The sequence below is a fragment of the Carettochelys insculpta genome, chromosome 14, assembly GCF_033958435.1.
Source record: "Carettochelys insculpta isolate YL-2023 chromosome 14, ASM3395843v1, whole genome shotgun sequence".
Taxonomy (NCBI): Eukaryota; Metazoa; Chordata; order Testudines; family Carettochelyidae; genus Carettochelys; species Carettochelys insculpta.
The window spans coordinates 42,499,036-42,519,009 of NC_134150.1; the positions used below are offsets into that span (position 1 = coordinate 42,499,036).

The 19,974-nt window shown below is 44.6% G+C and overlaps 1 protein-coding gene across 2 annotated transcripts in view; it reads left to right on the forward strand.

Moving 5' to 3' along the window:
• Positions 1-2,380: 2,380 nt before the first annotated feature.
• The window catches only part of SPG7 (SPG7 matrix AAA peptidase subunit, paraplegin), a 46,385-nt gene continuing 28,791 nt past the window's right edge, over positions 2,381-19,974 (forward strand). For both annotated transcript variants that reach the window (XM_075008922.1, XM_075008923.1), the window contains exons 1-5: positions 2,381-2,612; positions 7,669-7,771; positions 9,361-9,450; positions 15,780-16,021; positions 17,105-17,244. In XM_075008922.1, the coding sequence (XP_074865023.1) occupies positions 2,502-2,612; positions 7,669-7,771; positions 9,361-9,450; positions 15,780-16,021; positions 17,105-17,244 (686 nt within the window). In that variant the 5' untranslated portion in view covers positions 2,381-2,501. The remainder of the gene's footprint in view (positions 2,613-7,668; positions 7,772-9,360; positions 9,451-15,779; positions 16,022-17,104; positions 17,245-19,974) is intronic.

The following is a 19,974-nucleotide window of genomic DNA, read 5'->3' on the forward strand; positions in this document are numbered from 1 at the left end:
ATTGCCTTTCACATACAAGAATTAAGGGGCTACTGCTCATTGTTCTAATCTGCATTATGTGCCATCGTACAAGTCAGTAATCCTTTTTAGGACTAGCAGAAACATTCTACAATCTGAAGTTGTTCCATGAATCCCTCAAGCAACGTGGGCATTTTTTTTTCTGTCTGTCAGCAAACTCTCCCCATCTTCTTCATTGTGATCCCCATTGTTGCAGTCTACCCTAATGGTCTGCAAGTACAGAAGAACTGTGTGTTCTGTATTTAGAGCGGGCACAAGAATATGCTCAACTGTGGAGTTTCCATGTGTTGGTTAAAGGGGGTGGAGAAAGAAAATCACAGCATGGGATTGTGTGATTTTTAAAAAAAAAAACACTAAAATTATGGGCAGTGGAAGGTGTAATGGGATAGAGAAATGTACATACTGGGAATTAACCCCTGGCTCACAGCAATCCCTGGTGAATTATTACTATCCCACAACATATGCCAGAAAATGTCCCAGTAGGCATTGTGCCAGACAGCAGTACATGCACACAGTAGGGTGCCATGATTTACACTGATGCAAGTGTTTCTGCTGAGTGAATGAATCATCAGTGAAAGCCGCCAAGAATGTAGGCATCCAAGTAACATACACGCTTCAGTAGTTGAATGCTTCCCTATCTTATGTGGACCAAAGGCTGAAATAGAGATAGGTTCTTTGACTTGGAAAAAAGGTAATTTGTTTCAGTGGAGCAGAAAAAAGTGAAAACAGAAGGGCGTAAGAGAAGTCCATGAGGACAGTCTACTCAAAGTGCTTAGCAAGAAATGGGCAGAGAAGATTGCTTTAAGATATAGGGGAAAATGACCTTTTAATACAGGAGGAAAGGATCCAGAAAGGAGATAACAATAGACTGCGTTTGACTGACTGTCAAAGGAGGAATGGGGGAGGGTGCAAGGAAGCCAGGAGGTAACATGGGACTGGGTTTGAGTTGACACAACTAAAAGTCAAGATGGGAGAGAACTTTAGAAATCTCAGAAGTGGACACTGTCTACATTTTCATGGGTTTCCAGCTATAGATATCCTGGCAGAGCTACACTAGCAAACCTATTCCCTGAAAGGAATAACCTATTCTGACACAAAGGCTTTATAATTGTCTAACTGCTTCTACGTTAGGGCTCTTTCACAGGCATAGCCATGTCAGTTGGCGTGATATTTTTTTCTCCCACAATCTTCCCTGACACAGCTATGGCGGCAAAATTTTTAAGAGTTGACCGAGTCTCAAGTTTATGAGTTAGCTCAACATGCCTCTGCTGGTCATGTATAGATGTAATTATATCAACAGAAGAATGCTTCTATCAACAATGCATTATTCAAGGAGATAGAGTTCCTAGTTGATGAAAAAAATCCCTTCCATTGCTGCAATCTATATCTGTGTGACAGAGCTGTGCCATCACAGCTATGCTTGGATAGTCGGTAGCAGAGACAAGAACTTTTACAGATGGGGTAGGAAGAAGGGAAGAAGCCAAAGGTGGAAGTGTAAAGATCCAAGGTGAGCATATTCAGTCTAAAAGACCTAACATCTTAGAAGTCCAAAGAAAATTTCTGGGCCCATTGAAGGTGGTGGTTCCATTTCAATATACCCAAAATGCAAACTGGGACAACGTTACACAAGATTTTGGATAACAGCCCTCATGGCATCTCCTGTGACAGACTGCTCTGTGACTTCTTGCACTGACCTGTATTTTAACAAAAAAGCAGCCCAGGACTAACAAAATAAGTTATTAGGTGCTGAGCCTTCCTGGGGCAGACCCCCTGCTTCAGATCACGCGATGGACCTGAAGAAGGGGGCCGGTCCCGGGAGAGCTCATCACCTAAGCAATCATTGTGTTAGTCTTGACCGCGCTCCCTGCGTGCTGCTTCGTTTGCCGGGCTGGGAGCGGCCGAGCAGGGAGCCCGCCGCTGATGGTGAGCGGTTCTGTCCCCTGCCTCCGGCGCACGCGGCGTGGGCCCCTGGCGGCAGCCGGGGGTGAGGTTAGCGGGCACGTCGCACGGACCCGGCGTGGCCCTTCCTGTGCCCCAAGACCAATCCGGGCACGTCCACGTTGGGGCCGGGGCGCTCGGAAACAACCCTGGACTGCCGCTGGCGACAAGGGGCGGGGCGGGGCGGGGTCAAGGCCGGCGCTGGGGGCAGACCAGTCCGGCGTGGGCTGCCCGGGCCCTGCCGGAGGCGGCGGTAAGACGCGCCCTCGCGGGGTCAGATGAGGGCGCGACGTTCCCCGCCGCTGGTGGGCGGGGGGGGGTGTCGGGTGGCGGCCATCTTGAAAGCTGGCAGATGCCGCCGCATCGCCCCGCTCTCAAGATGGCTGACTCCGCCTTCCCACGCACTTCCGGTTCCTCTCCGGGCCCGGCGGCTCGCAGCCGTGCGGCGAGGCCTGTGCGCAGCGCCGTGGGCTTGTGCTGCCGGGCGGGCGGCCTGGCCTGGTCTCCTGCGGGTCGTGCGAGCCGGGCGGCCGCCGCCCCCGGACATGGCGCTGCTGCAGCTGCTGCTGAGGGCCCCCCGCTGGCGGCGGCTCGGCCTGGGCGGCCCCGCGTGGAGCGGGAGCGGGGGCCGGGCTCGGGGCGGCGGAGCGCTGCGGGTGAGTGGGCGCGGCGGGGGAGGCTGCGGGTGCGGGTGCGGGTGCGGGTGCGGGGACAGTCCCCCGAGCAGTTACCGCGCGCACGCAGCCGTGGGGCCGGCGCTATCCCGAGTCACCCGCGGCCGTGGCTCGGGCAGGGCCTCGCTGGGAGCCTGTCCCCCCACCGCGCACACCTCGCCGGGCCCTGTACAGGGAGAGCGTCTGGTGGGGCCGCTGCTGGTCCGGGGGTGCGGCCGTCCGTCCTGTCCGCTGCACCACGGAAGCGCCGGGGGTATGTGCAGCGCCAGACACTTGGGTCCCTCGGAGCATCTCGTGGCTGTGGTGACGCCAGTAACTCGGAGGCGGTGCTGCCGAGGGCCCGGCTGCCGTGCCAGGGGAGCAAGCCCCCAGCCGCGTGGAGGGGGTGTGCAGACGGTTGTATGCGCCGCTCTGCGGGCGAGGGTCACACTTCACAAGGTCCTGCAGACTTATGTCTCTGCTGTCAACTGAATGCATCGCTGCTGGGTAATGTGGCAACTACCCCTTCTTAGAGGGTGTTCCTGGAGCCAAAGTTCTGTTCAGCGGAGTCGCCCATCAAATGACTTACCAAAGTCTTGACATTGGGTGGATGTGGCTTGAGTAACAAATGTGTGCTTGGCGAGGAGATATTGCTCAGAGTACCAGTTTAGGCCGGACTGCTTAGAGACTGGACTGCCACAGCCCGCCGCTGGGGTTCCTCCAGTATAGGGCACCACAGACCAGTCACAGAGGGAACTTCGGTTTCACCACACTTGCTCACGAGAAGTCATTATAAGCAGTTCCCTCAGGTATGCCAGTTCTTGTCGTCGCTGCCAATAGCACTCCTTATACAGATGATGGGTGGTGAAAACTACTCTCATCAAATAAAAGGTTCTTCCAGTCCCAAAGGATGAGCCCTGTACCCACGTTAGTTTATAATTTAGTTCGTAACCATGATGCATCCTTATAGCCAATTGGTATTGACTAAACTAAGGGTGTGCAACTGTGACAGTGAGGAGCCATTTTTTTCAAATTGAGTTACACAATCAATACGTCAAGCAATGCAATGTATGTGAATATGAGACAGTCCTTAATAAATAATGCCAAACCGTACTTTGTCACCCCTATTTTAAGAACAGTGCGCGCACAATGATTTGTACTAGGTAGAAAGTTACCCCAGGCATGTTACCCCCATCGCCAGGCTTTACCTGCCTCAACCCTCCAACCTGCTCCCCCATGTTTAACCCCTTCAGTCCCAAACCTTCCCCTCCTTCCCCCAGTTTAACCCCTTCGGCCCCAAATTGCCCCCCTCTCCTCAGCCCCAGTATTTACCTGCCTCAGCCAATGAGCTCCACACACACTACCGCTGCTGTCTCTTTCTCAGTCTGCTGTGTGGCTCTGGCATGGGCAGGCTGGGCTGCCTCACCCCCTAGCTCTCCTGCGGGCTGTCTTCCCCCACGTGGAGGGTTCGGGTGGCTCCCTGACCTGCTGACTTCCTCTTCCTGGGCTCCCTAGCCCTGTTGGCTTCCCTGCTGCCGCAGCTGACTGCTCAGCAGCTCTGGAGGCTGCTGCCACTTAAAAGATTAAATTCTGTTTTAACTATGGGTATTGTTTTAGTGGCAGCAGCTTCCAGAACTGCACGTAGAGTCAGTGACAGCAGCTCTTGGAGCCTCAGGTGGCTCCTTAAAGAGCTGCCCGTTGCTGACACCTGGACTAAACTAAAATTTATTAAAGAGAGAGCAATCAGTATGAGTAGATATGAGTTCAGTTTTTTAGGTTCAGATACATAACAGAGACATTGCTTTTATAGTTGCAAATACTTGTTTTAGAATTTAATCCATGGTTATAGTCCAAAATCTAACATCACATTTAGGACTAACAAATTTACTTATTCGGTAATGAGCTTTCGTGAGACCCACTTCAGATTTGGAGCAGATAATAAAAAGCTACAGACTAACATGGCTACCCCTCTGAGAGCATCTTCAGCACTGGAATCTCCATCCTTGTGGCTTAGGCTTTCCATGCATGAAAGCTTAAGCAAAACTGAGCTATTAAGCCAATATCCATAATAGGGATGTAATGGAGTATCCAGTTACACAACTAACTGATAAGCATCTGTGGCTTGGCTTGCAATGGGATCAGGCAGTTTCCCTGTGCTGCGGCTCTGTGTGTAAAAGGCTGAGCTAACACACAGGCTGGCTCAGCTTCTGTCCTCACCATGGGGATTGGGCTCTTAAATACAGAGTAGTGGGGAGAGGGGACAGTATGTAGCAGAGTCTGATCCCCACAGTGGGGACAGAACCTGATCCAGAATGTGGGCTGGATCAGCCTTTTAATTTCAGAGCTGCAGGGGTGGGGAGGGGGAGCAGAAGCTGTGTGCTGGTTCAGCCTTTTAAATGCAGAACAGTAGGAGTAGAGAGGGGGGTTAACTCAGTAACCCACAGAAATTTTGACAGTTATTTGGATACCAGACAACTCTCTCTTTAACCTCCCTAGTCCACTTTGTGGGCACCAGGATGTCCTGGGATCTCATTTCTTATGGCTTGTAGCTTTCCCTTGAGCATCCGAGAAGATATGAGATAAACAAGGTCAGGACACGAGGCTTTTGCGTGTTCTGGGTAAACAACAGGCTTTTGATGTAATCCTCAGTTTCCCAAACATCATGGTAATTAGTATAAGGCAATGCAGCCATTAAACAGTTTATCACAGACTTTAAAGAGATATCTCAACAATGAGTTATTTCACCCAAGATTCATGTAAATGTCAATATTCTCTTTTGATCGCTGAATCAACACTTACATTGATAGACAGGAACTGTCTGTTTTCATGAATAACATTTATAAGATATAAGTAAAAACATAACTAGTAGTATCTCTAATTTCTAACAATACAAGTTTGCACTTTAAAGTTCTGTCCTAACTGACATTGAATAAACTTAATTGTCATTTACATAGTTTTCTCACATGCCTCTAGTCTATAGGTTGGCTTTGGGTCATTTGGCCTGTGATTATTTAAACTTTTCTGGCCACGTGTCATGTTTAGCATAAGATTTAGGGCTACTGTATAAGAATAGTACCAACAATGATTTTTGTGATCATATTATCAGATAACACACAATTTATTTTCTTCAAATTGTCTTCTGTTCTTTAACATCTTTAGGGATATTTTGGACATTTTTTGTCATTTGATTGTCTCTGTTTCTAACAAAGTATAGTTTAAATTGTTGAAACCCCAAGTGAGGGCATATTTGTATCCATAATAATATTTATATCAATATAATTTATTTTTCTGAAACTATATCCACCTGTAGGGGTTACAGAAGTGTAAGCTGTTCCTGTTTCTTGAGCTTTTCATCTGATTTAACTATATAAGCCCATCTTTAACGAAAATAAGAATCAAACTCTCACAATCAAGGACATTTTTTAGTTACTTTGCTCTTTGCTGAAATTCTTAAATGTTTTCTCATAAGTTTCTGCTACTTTTGCTCCAGAGGGTAGCAGGTTTGAAACAAATAAAAGGAAATTCTTCACACAGCACACAGTCAAAACGTGGGAGTCCTTGCCAGAGAAGGTTGTGAAGGCTAGGACTATAACCAGGTTTAAAAAGGAACTAGATAAATTCGTGGCGTTTAGGTCCATTAATGGCTGTTACCCAGGATGGGTAAGCAATGGTGTCCCTACCCTCTGTTTGTCAGAACCTGGAGATGGATCAATATGTCTGGAGAGAGATCAATACCTGTTTATTTCACTCCGTCTGGGGAACGTGGTATTGGCCCCTGTCTGCAGACAGATTAATGGGCTTAGCTGGACCTTTGGTCTAAGACAGTATGGCTGTTCTTATTGTACCCCAACACAGTAAATTGCCCAGCCTTAGTTTTTTACGTACAGTGAGTCCCTCAGTGGCATAGGAATACTATATGTACACTTCCCATATGGTCACAGGTGCTCAAAGAAGCAGTGCTTTGAAGTGGGATAGTAACCCCTTCTCTCCCCTGACCTCTTCCCCATGACCACGAAAGGACGAGCTCTCCCAGGAAAAGCAGATTTGCAAGGGCTTCAGAAAACACAGATCTATCACTTAGGGATCATACTTCTTCACACATCTGACTGACATAGCTATGCAGGCAGAAATTTCTAGTGTAAATCTGGTCTGGTTAGAAAGTTTATTGTAGGAATCTTTTAAATTAAATCAGCTTAAATTAGTCATTTAATTTTATTTAACAATTTTGTATCTCCAGTGCAGTGAGCATACTGTACTTCAAAACAGGATACTGTATTTCAAAACAGGCCTTGTCAACTTATAGTTGAAATAAGATACAAAGTTCTTGCATCTGTGAGACTTCACCCTCAGGCCAGATCTACACTAGACCTGAAGTTGATTTCAGATACACAATTCTAGCTAGGGTAGCATGGCTAGAATCAGTGTATCAGAAATTGACTTACTTGGCTGTCCTCACTAAGGAAGGTCATTTGGAACATTTATCCATTCAGCCTCCCTTACGCCTCATAAAATCGAACTCCGGAAGATTGATCCTGACTGGGTCGATATTCCCAGAAGCACAGAGCTTCCCGGACGCTCAGGGTTAATCAAGACTATGGGTGTTACTTATTATGTGATTTTTGGGAGTAGGTGTATTGTCTCCTTAGGGTGGAATCTGTTCCGTTACAAATTTGCCATTTCTAGCCTCTTGCATCTAAGAAAATTAAAGCGCTTCACCAGTGTCAATGAACTTAGTCTTTCCATGTCTCTGACATGTTAGTTCATGTGTATACTTGACAGAGAAACCTACGCACAGGAAAAAGAATGAGTCTTCCAAACGTTTCAGGCACATGCCTCGTGTACGTTTGTACTCAAATCAGGCTACAAATGACTTGCTTGTATCACATGGCAAGTCTGCAGTGGAACCAAGAATGATATACAGGTGTTGAGTTTTTTTCATCCTGTGACCAACTCACAAAAATATCTTTCCTTTATACAGAGGAAATGGCTTTGGCTAACCACTGATTCTGTGCTGCACTGTCCAGGTTTTCCTGTTAGTCGTCTTTTTCTCCCTCCTCAGATACTATTGTCCCGAACACTTTCCCCCACGTTTCAAGGGCTCAGCGGACGCTTAGTGAAGCAACACATAATTCGGGATCCAGTAAGACTCTGGAAACTCTTAGGTGAGTGCCCTACTTAGCATGGTTGTGTTTCTATGGGGATGTCCCTTTTTGCAAGGACAGTGTCTTGAAATGACATTAATTGGTGTCTCCTGAGAATGTAATTGCTTGTAATGTTTTGGCTAGTGATAAGATTTGGCATTTTCAGAGTCAGGCTGTCACCCTGAGCCTATCTCTCTGAGCTGCGAAACCATCCATTTAACTTGAAAATGTTTTGTTTTGGGGTTTACAGTTAAGAGCTTGCATTTTTTTAATGGGTTTGCTTCTCTGCCTCATTGGTGAATGTTAATAGGAAACCATGATGCAGGCTGGGCAGTAGATATTGTAAAGAGGGGTGGGCCAGTTCCACCACAGGGAATTGGGGTGAGACCAGGATCTGCTACTTCTGGTGCACCTTCTGGTGTGCATGTTGGGGTCTGTCTCATTCCCCACTTCCCCGATCCCCTCTGTCCTATGCTCGCCCCCTCACACACGTGTGCCAAACGGCAAATTCTGATTTCAGCTTCTCACCAACTGGTGCTGTAGTCTCTCTCTGAAACTGCTGGTCAGGAGGGAGCTCCTGGTCACCATGTGTTGTCATTGATCCCCCCCTTCCTGCTGACTGACTGGAAAGGAAGCAGCAGCTGGGTCTGGAGCTTGAGCACTGGTGCCATATGGTGAGAGATCTCTCCCTGACCTGAGCAACAGGCTTAGCCCAATGCCATGATTCTTCCATCAACGGGGGAGTATAAGGGAGAAGCCTGCTTCTGCCTCTCGACTATTAGGAGAAAAATCATGTTACTGGGGATAACTTCATGCTTTCTGTGCAGTCTGAAATCCTGACATGCAAGGCTGTTCTGGAGCTGAGCATGGGCCTGCTTCTTGAGCTGCAGTGTGTTAAAATCCACATTAGTGTCCTTTTTAAAATGACGGTGTGGGGGGACATCCAGTCTGCCCAAATGCAAGAGAACTCTTCAGCAAAGGTTAAGTAGTGTAATTTCTAGGCTTGACTGTCTTTCCATAGAGAGCGGAAGCAATATCATCAAGTCACATATTTTCATTTTTGAGCTCTTTGCTGCTCTCTAGCACAAAAAAGGCAATTCTCCCTCCAAGTGATTATTAGGAGTGATAATAGCGGGTTTTTTAATGATATTATGTATTGGCAGATTCATGTTCTTCAGTTGCCACACATGCAACATTTCCATTAGTTTATGTTCACTCGCAGTGGTACAGCAATGGTGTAAGGATGCTGAAACTAATATGTTGGTATACTCCAACTTTTGTGTTACTCTATAGGGAAGTTTAATCACCCAGGAACTGGTGTAGAATTCTTTCCAAATACTTCCTGCTGTCTCAGAATAATTTCCAAACAAAGCTATATTCTGACTGCATTTTTGAAAATATCCCACGCTTATAATTTAGAAATAACAGAAGTTTCTTCAGTGTGATGTGTGCACCCAATTTCCATTGAAGTCGGTGGGAGTTATGCATGTGCGAGTGAGTGCAAAATTTGATCATGACATTTTCAAAGCTTGTGCTATGTTTCATTTCAATTTCTGGACCCCAGAATTAGGTGCTTCAATTATTAACCTTTCCACTTTATTTGTGTATAGGTGGCACTTACTATTTTAGTACCTCAGGATCTCGGTGGAATAGCAATAAGAATGAAGGATCCAAAGGGAGGCCTCCAGAGGAGGATGAGGGTATGTATGAAATATTGATACACAGGGTCCTTAGTGAAGGTTCCAAATTGGAGTGGCATTCTTTGTGCAAGTGTGTGCTGGAGAAGATGCAAGATCCGCATTAATGTGAAGTAGGTTTATGACTCGGAAGCTGCTGAGTCTAATCCATGCCTGTGTGACTTCTGGCGAAAAGCTTATATTTTTATTTTTCATACGTCTGGTTTTGTAATATGCGGACTCAACTTACATGTTTTTGTATTACTGCAAGTTGTGTCCGGAGGGGACCCTACTTTCTTGTATCCCGCCTCACTACATACCTCCGCGCTGCCAGCTGGCTCGGAGGCTGCTTAGGAGGCAGCTCCTGCGTTGTGGCTGTCCAGCGTGCCAAAACCTGGGGCCAAGAGGGGCAGGCACAGCTGGAGCTGCCTGGGGCCAAGCCAGCTGCATGGGGTTAAGTCTGGCTGGAGCAATCATTGCCTGAGCAGCCACAGGGCCAAGCCATGCCGTGGCTCAGGGGCAGCAGGGGCGCCATGGCTGCTCCTTGTGGCCATTGGCTGGCGCAGGAGGCACCCGGTCCCTGCCCACCTGCAGGGGGAGCCAGAGCCACCAGCTAGAGCAGAGGTTTCAGCTGCCTGCTTCCGCTAGTCAGGGAGATTCTGGGGATCTCTCCACCACCACCACCACCCCCAATTTACCTGAAATTTGACTTAGGCAGAGGTTGCCCAGGATGAAACCTTCACATAAATTGAGGGTGTACTATGTCTAGCTTTGGAAGATCTTTTTATCATTTTGATAAGCACTGATTATTTTTAAGTTCATTTAATTTTCACCGTGATACGCAGTTACGGGTTTTCAGAGGTTTTTAACTTATGGATATAAATTTTCACAGGTGCAAGAAATTATAGTCATGATTTAGAGAATTATTTAACAGTAGATGTCGAGATTCAAAAAGTTGAAGCTTTATTACTTTAAAATAAAAATGCTCAGCATAACATACTAAATAAATACTCTTAAACTCGAAAGCAGAGGTCTCAAACTCACAACCTGTAGGCCATCCCTGACCAGAGCAGTTGTGCAGTCCAGCCAGGGGGCAATGGGAATTACTGGGGGAGCCTGGTCCAGGGCAGCAGAGCATGCGCACGCACGCACACACACACACACACGCTTGCTTCCTGTGGTGGCAGAAGCTGCAGGGAAGCAGAGCACACTTGCTCAGGGGAACCTGAGTTCAGGGGAACCTGACCACTGCTGTCACCCCGTACCAGGCTCCCTTGGTAATGTCCAGTACTCCATTCCTGGGGCACAGGTGCAACTGGGGTTGGGGGACAGGGTGAGAGCAGGGCAGCGATGGGCAGGGGTGGAGCTCAGGAAACAGTGAACAGACAGCTCATCCTCCCCTCCTCCTCCACTCCCCCCGTCTGCCAGTACTCCTGGACTGGATTGTGCAACTGCTCTGGCCAGGGATAGCAAGAGTTTCAGACCCCTGCTCTAAATTTGTCAAGCAGTATTTTTTCTTCATCTATATGTATGTAAATTGTAATTATCAGTGGAAATATGCGAGTCCTTATTTTTGTTACTAATATCATTTAACATAAATGAAATCTAAGGAAATACTAAAAATATTAAAAGGAAAATCTACATTTTACCACTTCTGCTGCGTGTGTACTTGTCTTTCTATCACCTTGTCTTATTCATATATTTGAATAATCAATTCCATTTTTATGTGAGGTGTTCTCTAAACACAGTTTAACTAAATCTGTTCAGAAACTTCTGTAGCTGATGTGATGTTATGTAGTTAAGCTGACCAGGTACAAGACACTCTTAAACTGATTGAAATGTGTCTCCCGCAAGGGGGTTGCATTGATAGAACTACATGAGTTTCTAAAATATAGTAACTAAGTTGGCACAATCACTGTGTGGAAAACAAGGCCTTATCAGTTTCTCATAGGGTTGATTTTTTTGGCCTTCCTAGGATTCTGCAGCATTGTGGTTTGCAAACACCTCAGGAGGATGTTGCTTTAAAATAGTTTCAATTTACATTTTAAAAGATTGTGGACATTTTCTCCTGATGTTAGATTTTCAAATAGCCTTTTTCCACAGCACCTTATATCTTGAGTGTAAATTAACCTGAGTGCTCCCCTGTCAGCAGCTCTCCTATAGATGTATAGGCAACAGCTGTATTCCCTCTTTTTATAAGTGTAATTTGATTCTGCTTTGAAAAGTGAGCAAATTACCTCCCCTTCTTCAATACGAGGGACTGTAGACATTCCCGGTCTGTGACTAGGCTTGCAGTTCAATCCTGCGTGATATGAATCTCCAGCTAGAAAATCTCCAAACTGGTGGCATTTTGCACTACAGACTGTCTTAAAGATTTATTTTTAAAGAAGTCAGCAATATCCCATGTGAAAAACTGTGCTCTTCCACGTTTAAGGTGCAGTATCTGCTGAAATGTGTCAGACGCCTGTAAGGCAAGAGCCGCAATCTGAGTTTCTTCTTCATTTCAGTAGTTGCCCGGACTGTCATCTGGGTGAACAAAGGATGCTCTAGCTTTGCACCTTCTGTGGTGCTATCATTTGTTTTATAGAGCCTTGGATGAAGGGTGCACCTCCAGACACAGAGGTCTCCGGTTTATTTTTGCTTAATATTTTTGCAGTCTGTGACAGGGGCAGTACAATTCTATTTTATAATTATTTTTTCATAAATTTTCATTTAAATACAAAGGTTGAAATGGTACAAAAGGCATGATGTTGTTTCTTTTGTCAGAGGGTTGCTATGTTAGTCTGTATGCACAAAAATAATGAGAAGTTCTGGGACACCTTAGAGACGAACAGATTTTTTGGAGCTTAAACTTTTGTGGACAAAGACCCACTTCATCGGATGCGTTAATTAATTACATATCGTGCATCTGATGAAGTGGGTCTTTGCACACGAAAGCTTATGCTCCAAAATATCTCTTAATCTATCAGGTGCCACAGGACGACTTGTTATTTCTTCTTGTGATTCCAGATATTTTGATGGGATCCTTCAGATTTCATCTGACCAACAAAATGCCATACACACTTTCAGCCTGATTCATTATGGTTATCTAAAGCTTTTGTAGGTCAAGAATGGTGGTCTTGTCAGTTCAGACAGACAAACTTAGGCTACTTCTGAAACCAGATGCAAAGAACAGCGGTAGAATGAATAGCAGGATGCTTGTACAAATACCACAAGGTCTTTATTGAGTGTTCTTTATCAAAGCCTGGGATTTCTGCTGCCTGGAAGACCACCCAGAATGATTATGACCAGAGAGCGAGCCTACAAGAAGTACTGTGGCTGTTAAATTTTGTAAACAGTAACCTGCTGTGTTCAGTGGCCCTTCTCCTGTGATTAATAGATGATTCGACTTTGGGAGGTGGAATTCTCTTCCTTGTCTCTAGCAGAAAGACTGTCTCTGCAGTAATTATTAAAAAGAACTCTTTGGACTGTCACTGCAGCCCTGGCAAGCTTTTAATCACAGAGTTCAGATTTGGGGTTAATGGCAAATCATTTCTTCATGAAGGCTTTCTGAGACTAAAGAGCTGGAAGTGTTCCCACAGTGGCTGTTTGCAAGTCTCTCTTCAAGCTACCATTACTTATTGATTGAATAGTTTTTGTGGGCAGTTTACATTGTAAAATGAATGCTGCATGGCCAAGGTGATTACATTTTCTGACAAAATGAAGTGGTAGGGTGACAGAGGTATAGAAATTAGGAGGTTTGAGTTGCATGGCTGTCTCTGTTGTCCCTAACTATGGTGGTCAAAGACCTCTCATAACAATAAGTTAGGGTGAGGTTCATCCAGTGTTCATTAATCCAGAAATGTCTATTAAGGTAAGATGTCTGGTCAGTTCTGATTTTAGTATGATCTTGTTTCAGTGACATTTTCAAGATTATGTCTGCTTCTCAGAAGAGAAGACAGAAATATGCAGAAAGCCCAGTACGCTGTTCAAGAAAAATATTGCGTGCATCTGTCTTGATTTCATCTGAAACATGGAAGGGAGAAGTGTTTTAACAACATTTCCCTGGGGTATTGCTTTTCCATTTGAGATCTCATTGAAAATCATCCATGCTTTGCACTTGTGAACTCCTGTACAAAGAGAGCCTCTCTCCCAAGATTGCCTCAATTGTTTGTAGAAAGGAAAGTTGTTGTCTGTTCATATAGTTCTAATTTAATGTAGCGGGATATTGCCTAGCTTAAGGTTTCTCTCTTTCTTGGCTGATGCCATTCTGCTTTTAATAAGACATTGCTGGATGTTAAACTATAGCTCTGTTGAATTTACTCATTCTGGTATAGCTGGATCTAGGTGATAACGTGGATGGGAAGGTGGCATGAAGTAACAGTTGGGGATGGGCTGAACACAGATCCTCAGCTGTCACTGTGTTCTGAAACTATGGCTTTATCTGAAAAGCTATGTTGTTTTTACTTGGTTACAGACCTTTCCTGTTGGAAATAGAACAGACGGGGGAAGTGAACAAAGATGGTGGAAGTGAAAAATGATGTTGCGTATCTGAAGGGCAGAGGACTTTGTGGAGATCTGATGACTGGGTCCTATTTTTGTTCCTTGTTTTTGTGGTATTGTGTTGTCTCATTGGTGGCTAGTGATAGATGCTAGGGTATAAGTCTGGTATGAACTTGCAAATAAAAGCTAATCTGAGCTGCAGCAGGCAGACACACTAAAAGCCCAGTAGTGAAGAGCTAATTTATTTGTGTGCAGAGTAGTGCCGGTGGTGGTAAATTGTATATCAAGAGCATGCAGACTCACCCACAGAAATGGAGAGGTGACTGTCTGTCTTTTTTTTAATTATATGATGGTACGTGACTGACATCTCACATTCTGCCCTGACAGTCCTTTGTAGGCTGCAATCTTTTAAATTTGTTGAAATCAGGAAAGTGCCAGGGTTCTCAAACAGGTTGGATGTGAATCGTGAGACACAAGTCTTTGATTCTCCCGGTGGTTCTCAAGCCTTATAAAATGAAAAGTGAGCATATTGAAATAAATCTATCCATGGTACCTAAAGAACTGCCAGAGGCCTATTACAAGACATTTTTAGGCCACACATAATATAAGCTGTGCAACTCTCTATTCAGAATGTTATTGAGACTAATAGTTTAGTAAAATACAGTCCCGATTAGATGCCAATAATCAGTGCTTGTGTAATATTCATAATTCTGATATTCTGCATAGTGAAAATGTTGTTAACCTTTTGAGGTTTAGGACGTCGGCTGATCGAGAAATGGTCAGGAAATTATTTGCCCTGTATTATTGCACATCTTGTAAATAGCACTGTGGTGGATTTTACTCATTCTCTTATCATTTCCAGGTTCATATTAGCCAGCAACAACCAGAGTTAGTTGGGCCACTGGTTTGTTACAGTATAGAAAAATGCACTATGTGTTGGTGGTTACAGTGACTTAAGTAATGGTGCTCCTGTGGTTTTGATTGATTTATACCTGCATTAGGTTAGGCTGCTGAAATGGTTCCTCAGTTTACAGTAGGCTGGGATTCTTGATGAATTGGTTTTTCACTAAATAAATAATGGATTTCAACCCTCTGAAACCTGCTGGACTAGGATTAGATTTAAATAAAAGCAAGCTGCTGATCAAAGCTTCCCAAAATATACATGAGATTATCTGATTTGGAGATGAAGTTTTTAATTTCTTAGGGGTAGCTTCCAGAAGTTGAATTTTTGGCTGTTCGTGCCACTTCATTTCTTCTTCTTACTGAGCTGCCAGTTGGAGTGAAAAATGTGTCCCTCCCTTGTATCCAGTACATACTCTGCTCACAGTCTCTACTTGGGCCATTGGGGTGCTAGGAAACAGCTAAATATGGCAGGAACTAAAACAGGCTCTAAGTGTGGAAAGCAGCAGTATGATCCAAGCAAATGTTTGCTACCTAATAGAAGACAAACTTTGCCTCCTTCCGAGCAACTGTTACTTTGGGATCTGGCCACCTGTACGCTAATAAACAGGCTTTTGAATTGATACGGTTAAGATGTGGACAAGAGGAGGCCTTGCAGTCTGACAAGATTTGGGAGCCAGCGAGGTCCTGGATTATAATGTAACCTTAAAACACTGACTTACTGTCTGACCTTGGACAAGATATGTAACCTTGGACCCCATTCAGCTCAGCTGGAAACGTGGCCTTAAAGACCTCAAGGCAAACAAGTTGCTGCCTCCAAGTATAGCTTTCCTAAGAGAGTCAAATGTAGCTAATTCCAAAGTGTGTAGCTAGTCAGTCTGCTGTGTAATTGTCTATTCTGTGGATCACCGAGCTTAATCATTATGTACTCTCCTGTGTCTCCTCTTATACCTCTCTTCTTTTTTGTAAAGAGGAAAAGAAACGCAGGGAACGGGAAGATCAGATGTATCGCGAGCGTTTGCGGACACTCCTCCTCATAGCTGTCGTCATGAGCCTGCTAAACTCCCTGACTACCACCGGGGTCAACATTTCCTGGAATGACTTTGTGAATGAGATGCTGGCAAAGGGGGAAGTCCAGAGCATTCAAGTGGTTCCAGAAAGTGATATTGTGCACATCCATCTGCACCCAGGAGCAGTTGTGTTTGGACGGCCTGTGAGTCTCTTGGTATAATTAAAGTAAATAATTCCAGATTAAATTGTTGGGAAGAGTTTCTTAAATGTATTTTCACTTAAAGTCCCAGCTGTTCTTTTGCTCATTACTGATTTTCTTCTCCTCCTTGTGCTTGAATTTCTGTCTGACCCTTGACAATTATACCACCTGAGAAAGGAGTAAGTCTTGGTGGTAGTTGTTTTATTAGTAATATTGCCTGAATCTCCCCAGTTCCCTCTGGAAGAAAGTCAGAAAATTCATGGCAAGCCTCGGAAAAGTTAAATTTCTTATATTTAATTATCCTAATATCAGGATAATGATTCATGGAGCTAGGAATTGGTTGTAATTTTTTTTATCACTGGATGGGTTAGGGAAAACATAATATTCAAGACAATCTGTGTAGATGCTAGTTCCAGAAGTTTGATAAGCCCCAAAATCACATGCCTTCCTGTTTGGAGGAAAACAAAAACAAAAAGAAGTGTCAAGTGCATGTTAGGACACAGACTGCTGGGCTTGGCACCAAGAATCCTCACTGAGAAACAGAAACAATGAAGACTGTGAATTATTTCTCTGGTGGTTTGGCCCATTAGTTGGATAGCTTCTCATCACTGAGGTACATTAGTCTATGGGATTTGCAGATGGGAGCTAGGAAATCTGCATTAAGCACAACAAATGTGATTCATGTGGATTTCTGAGATCATTGTGTACAGAGCAAGTACATGATCATAGGTTCAAAATATTAGAAAATATGTTCTTTTACAGGATTAAACCCATCTTCTGACTTGAGTATGAAGTCCGTGCATTTACTTGTATTTAAAGTCTAACTTCTTTGTTCGATTTCAGAAGGTTTTGTCCTTAAAATGTCACAGTAATGTCATAGTAACTATAGTAGAAGTGTTGGTTTCTCCTTTAGACCTCAGTCAGTCCTGGTCCAATAGCCTTTTTCTCTCTCTGCGCTGGAGTTGCTGGCAAGAAGGTGACCCATCATTTAGAGAGGCGTTTGTTCAGCTATGCACTGTAGATAAGTGACCTAGTTTCTGTGTATCTTCACTCTGCAATGTGTTTCTCTTGATTTCATGTCCCCAGAGGCTTGCCCTGATGTACAGGATGCAGGTGGCTAATATTGACAAGTTTGAAGAGAAGCTGCGAGCAGCAGAGGAGGAGTTGAATATTGATGTGAAGGACAGGATCCCAGTCTCCTACAAACGCACAGGCTTTTTTGGAAAGTATGTTAGCATCTGATCATTTATTTGTACTGTGGTAGTCCCATGTGGTCCCAGATAGGGATCAGAGCCTGGCAGTGCAAGGTTCTAGACAGACACCTAACAAAGAGACAGTTCCTGCCTTGAAGAACTCAGATGTGACATTCAGACGTTGCCCCATCTTTAGAAGATGCAGTAAAACTTAAGCAGGCTTACGCTGCAAATGTTTGTTGTCATAGCAGTCTCTGTCAGTGGTGGGAAAACCCACAGCCACCATCCTCCAAAGCAACTATGTAGGCAAAACTTTATGGTGTAGATGCAGCTATGCTGATAGAGTGCTTTAGCTAATGTTTTGCGAGGTGGCCTTGCTGTGCCTGCAGAAGAGCACCTTCTGTTGCCATGCAAAATAGAATAAAAGAATCTGCACGTTCAAGAAAAGTCTTATCATTTGCTATGGGTTTTTGTAACAGTAGTTTTCGTAATTGAGCTCTTGGTCTGTAATCAATTATTATACTGAAAACCAAGATAAAACCATGATAAAACTGGCTCAACAAACATCATATTGTCCCCTCACTTAAATTATCCATTGGAGAGAACTCTAGAGCCATAATGAGCCTTCACCATTTTATAATGTGTTAAATATGCGACTGGTTTATTTTGAGGTGAGCCAGGTTGTAAAAATACATTCTGAGCTGTAACCACGCCAATGGGAGCTGCTCTTCAGACAGATAACAGGGTCTGACACTGACTCAGATTTACAGCCTCATACTGAGCAGAACAGCTATAATGATAAGAGACAATGTCAATGAGAAGCAAGCGCTTCTGTTGCATTTTATAGACTTTGTTTTGGTGATCCAAAACCGGGCTCCTTTCTCAAAACAACTCAACAGAGGTTAATGCTTTTAATTCTAATATCGGCCTCTAACAGGTGAGGGATCAGAGCAAAAGAAGGAAAAAGCTGTCAATCAGCTGCTAGCAAGAATGTATTTTGTTCTTTCAAACACTAGCACCAGCAATTTGTGGTGTGTTTTGTGCTGCTGTGGTTTTTGTCCTGGAAGCTCTTGCCAAGTGAGATTTATAGAATCCAGAATACAAAACAGCTTTATGTGGCCTACTCTGTGGGGATTTGAATGGGTCCAGGAGCATCTTTGTCCTTGAGAGCAGAACTCGTGTTGTAGAGGGAAACTTTTCATAAGAGTCTGTGTGGAGGCTCCTGTAGAGGTAGTATTTGTAACTGAGTATTCTCTCTAACCCATCAAAAAAAGGTGTGTAATGTTGCAGTTGCCGCTGCAAAAAGAGGGCATGTTTCAGGCTACCGTGCTGGTTCAGAGAAACCAGGGCTGTTTTTCAGCATTACCTAGCTACATGCTTGCAGCATAGTATCCATCGTGGCAGTATTAACTGGATGTGCACAAGGTCTGTATTCAGTGTTTGTGGAGTGCAGTGGACCAGACGGCCCTCCCCCAGAACAATAATGGTTGGCGATGGTGCCTAACTTCCTCTCCTGGTGCTTTCACTCTGGATGCAAAACATACATTTTGTGACTGTAATAGAAGATGCTCCATGTAAAAGAGAGATCTTTGTATGCGTTTGTGTTTTCGTACCTGTTCCTAGAGCTGGCAGTTAGTTTGAAGAAATGTTTTAAGATTAAACAGTGTGTGTGTTGGGTTTGATCATAAGGCCTGAGAACCCAACCTCACATTTGTCAGTTTACAGTTTTTCTACACCAGTCCCAGGAATTTCGTACCTTTCGTAATTTTGTTCTGCGCCTTTTGGAACTGTTCTGCTTTGAAAATAGATTTGCTGAAGGTAATATTGTGGGGTTCCATGTTCTCAGTGGCTTCAAGACCCAGAGTCTGATTTGGTAAAGTGCTGGGTGCTGGCAACTCAAATTTTCTTGGTTCAAAGAGCAGAGCATTTGGTACCTTGCAGGACCAAGTGCCTTGTTTGCTCAGTTGACAAGTCAAATATGACTTAACTGCCAACTCTGCAGATAAGCCTTTGTTCTATAAACCTTGTTACATTCCTTCCTCTTATTTTTCTCTTTATGATACTTCTGTGCCTTTTCCCCCATTGCCCTGGTGCCTGAGTGCCATATAATCATTAATGAATTCATCCTCTCAACACTCTTGCAGAGGTAGAGCAGGACACTTAGGTCTGCATTACAGGCAGGAGAACTTAAGCACAGGGGGACTAAGTGATTTGCCCAAGGTCAGACAGGAAGTCTCTAGCAGAGTAGGGGCTTCAAATGAGGTCTCAAGTCTGAAACTACTGGACCATCCTCCTCACTACTAAAAAGCTGCTCCTATTGGAACTTACTGGAGAATGTTGATGATGCAGAAGGCAAAACAAACTTGGGCTTGTGTTCCTGGATCAGCGTCAGAACTGTAGTTTTTGGAGCCCCCGTTCAGAGCAGCAGCACAAAGGAACCAGACAGCTGTCCTTAGGGGACAACTGGGAATTCCCCTGGCAATGCTGATTGTTGTGCTTTCTGCTTCTGGCATAGTGAGCATGACATGACCAGAGTGCTTTTCATTCCAGGAATCCCTGGCTCTGTACCGGTTCCAGGGGCCCATTGTCAGTCTGCACAGGTTAGAGCAGCCCTGAAATGATGCTAATTTACTCCTTGGCTGCCAGCTTTGCCTGTTCCCCACTAGACTCTGAGCTGATCAAGCATCGCCAATCCATGAAAATATAGCCCATTTGTTGTTATGAGTAGATACGACTCTGAAAGAGATGGTAAGACAGTGCCAC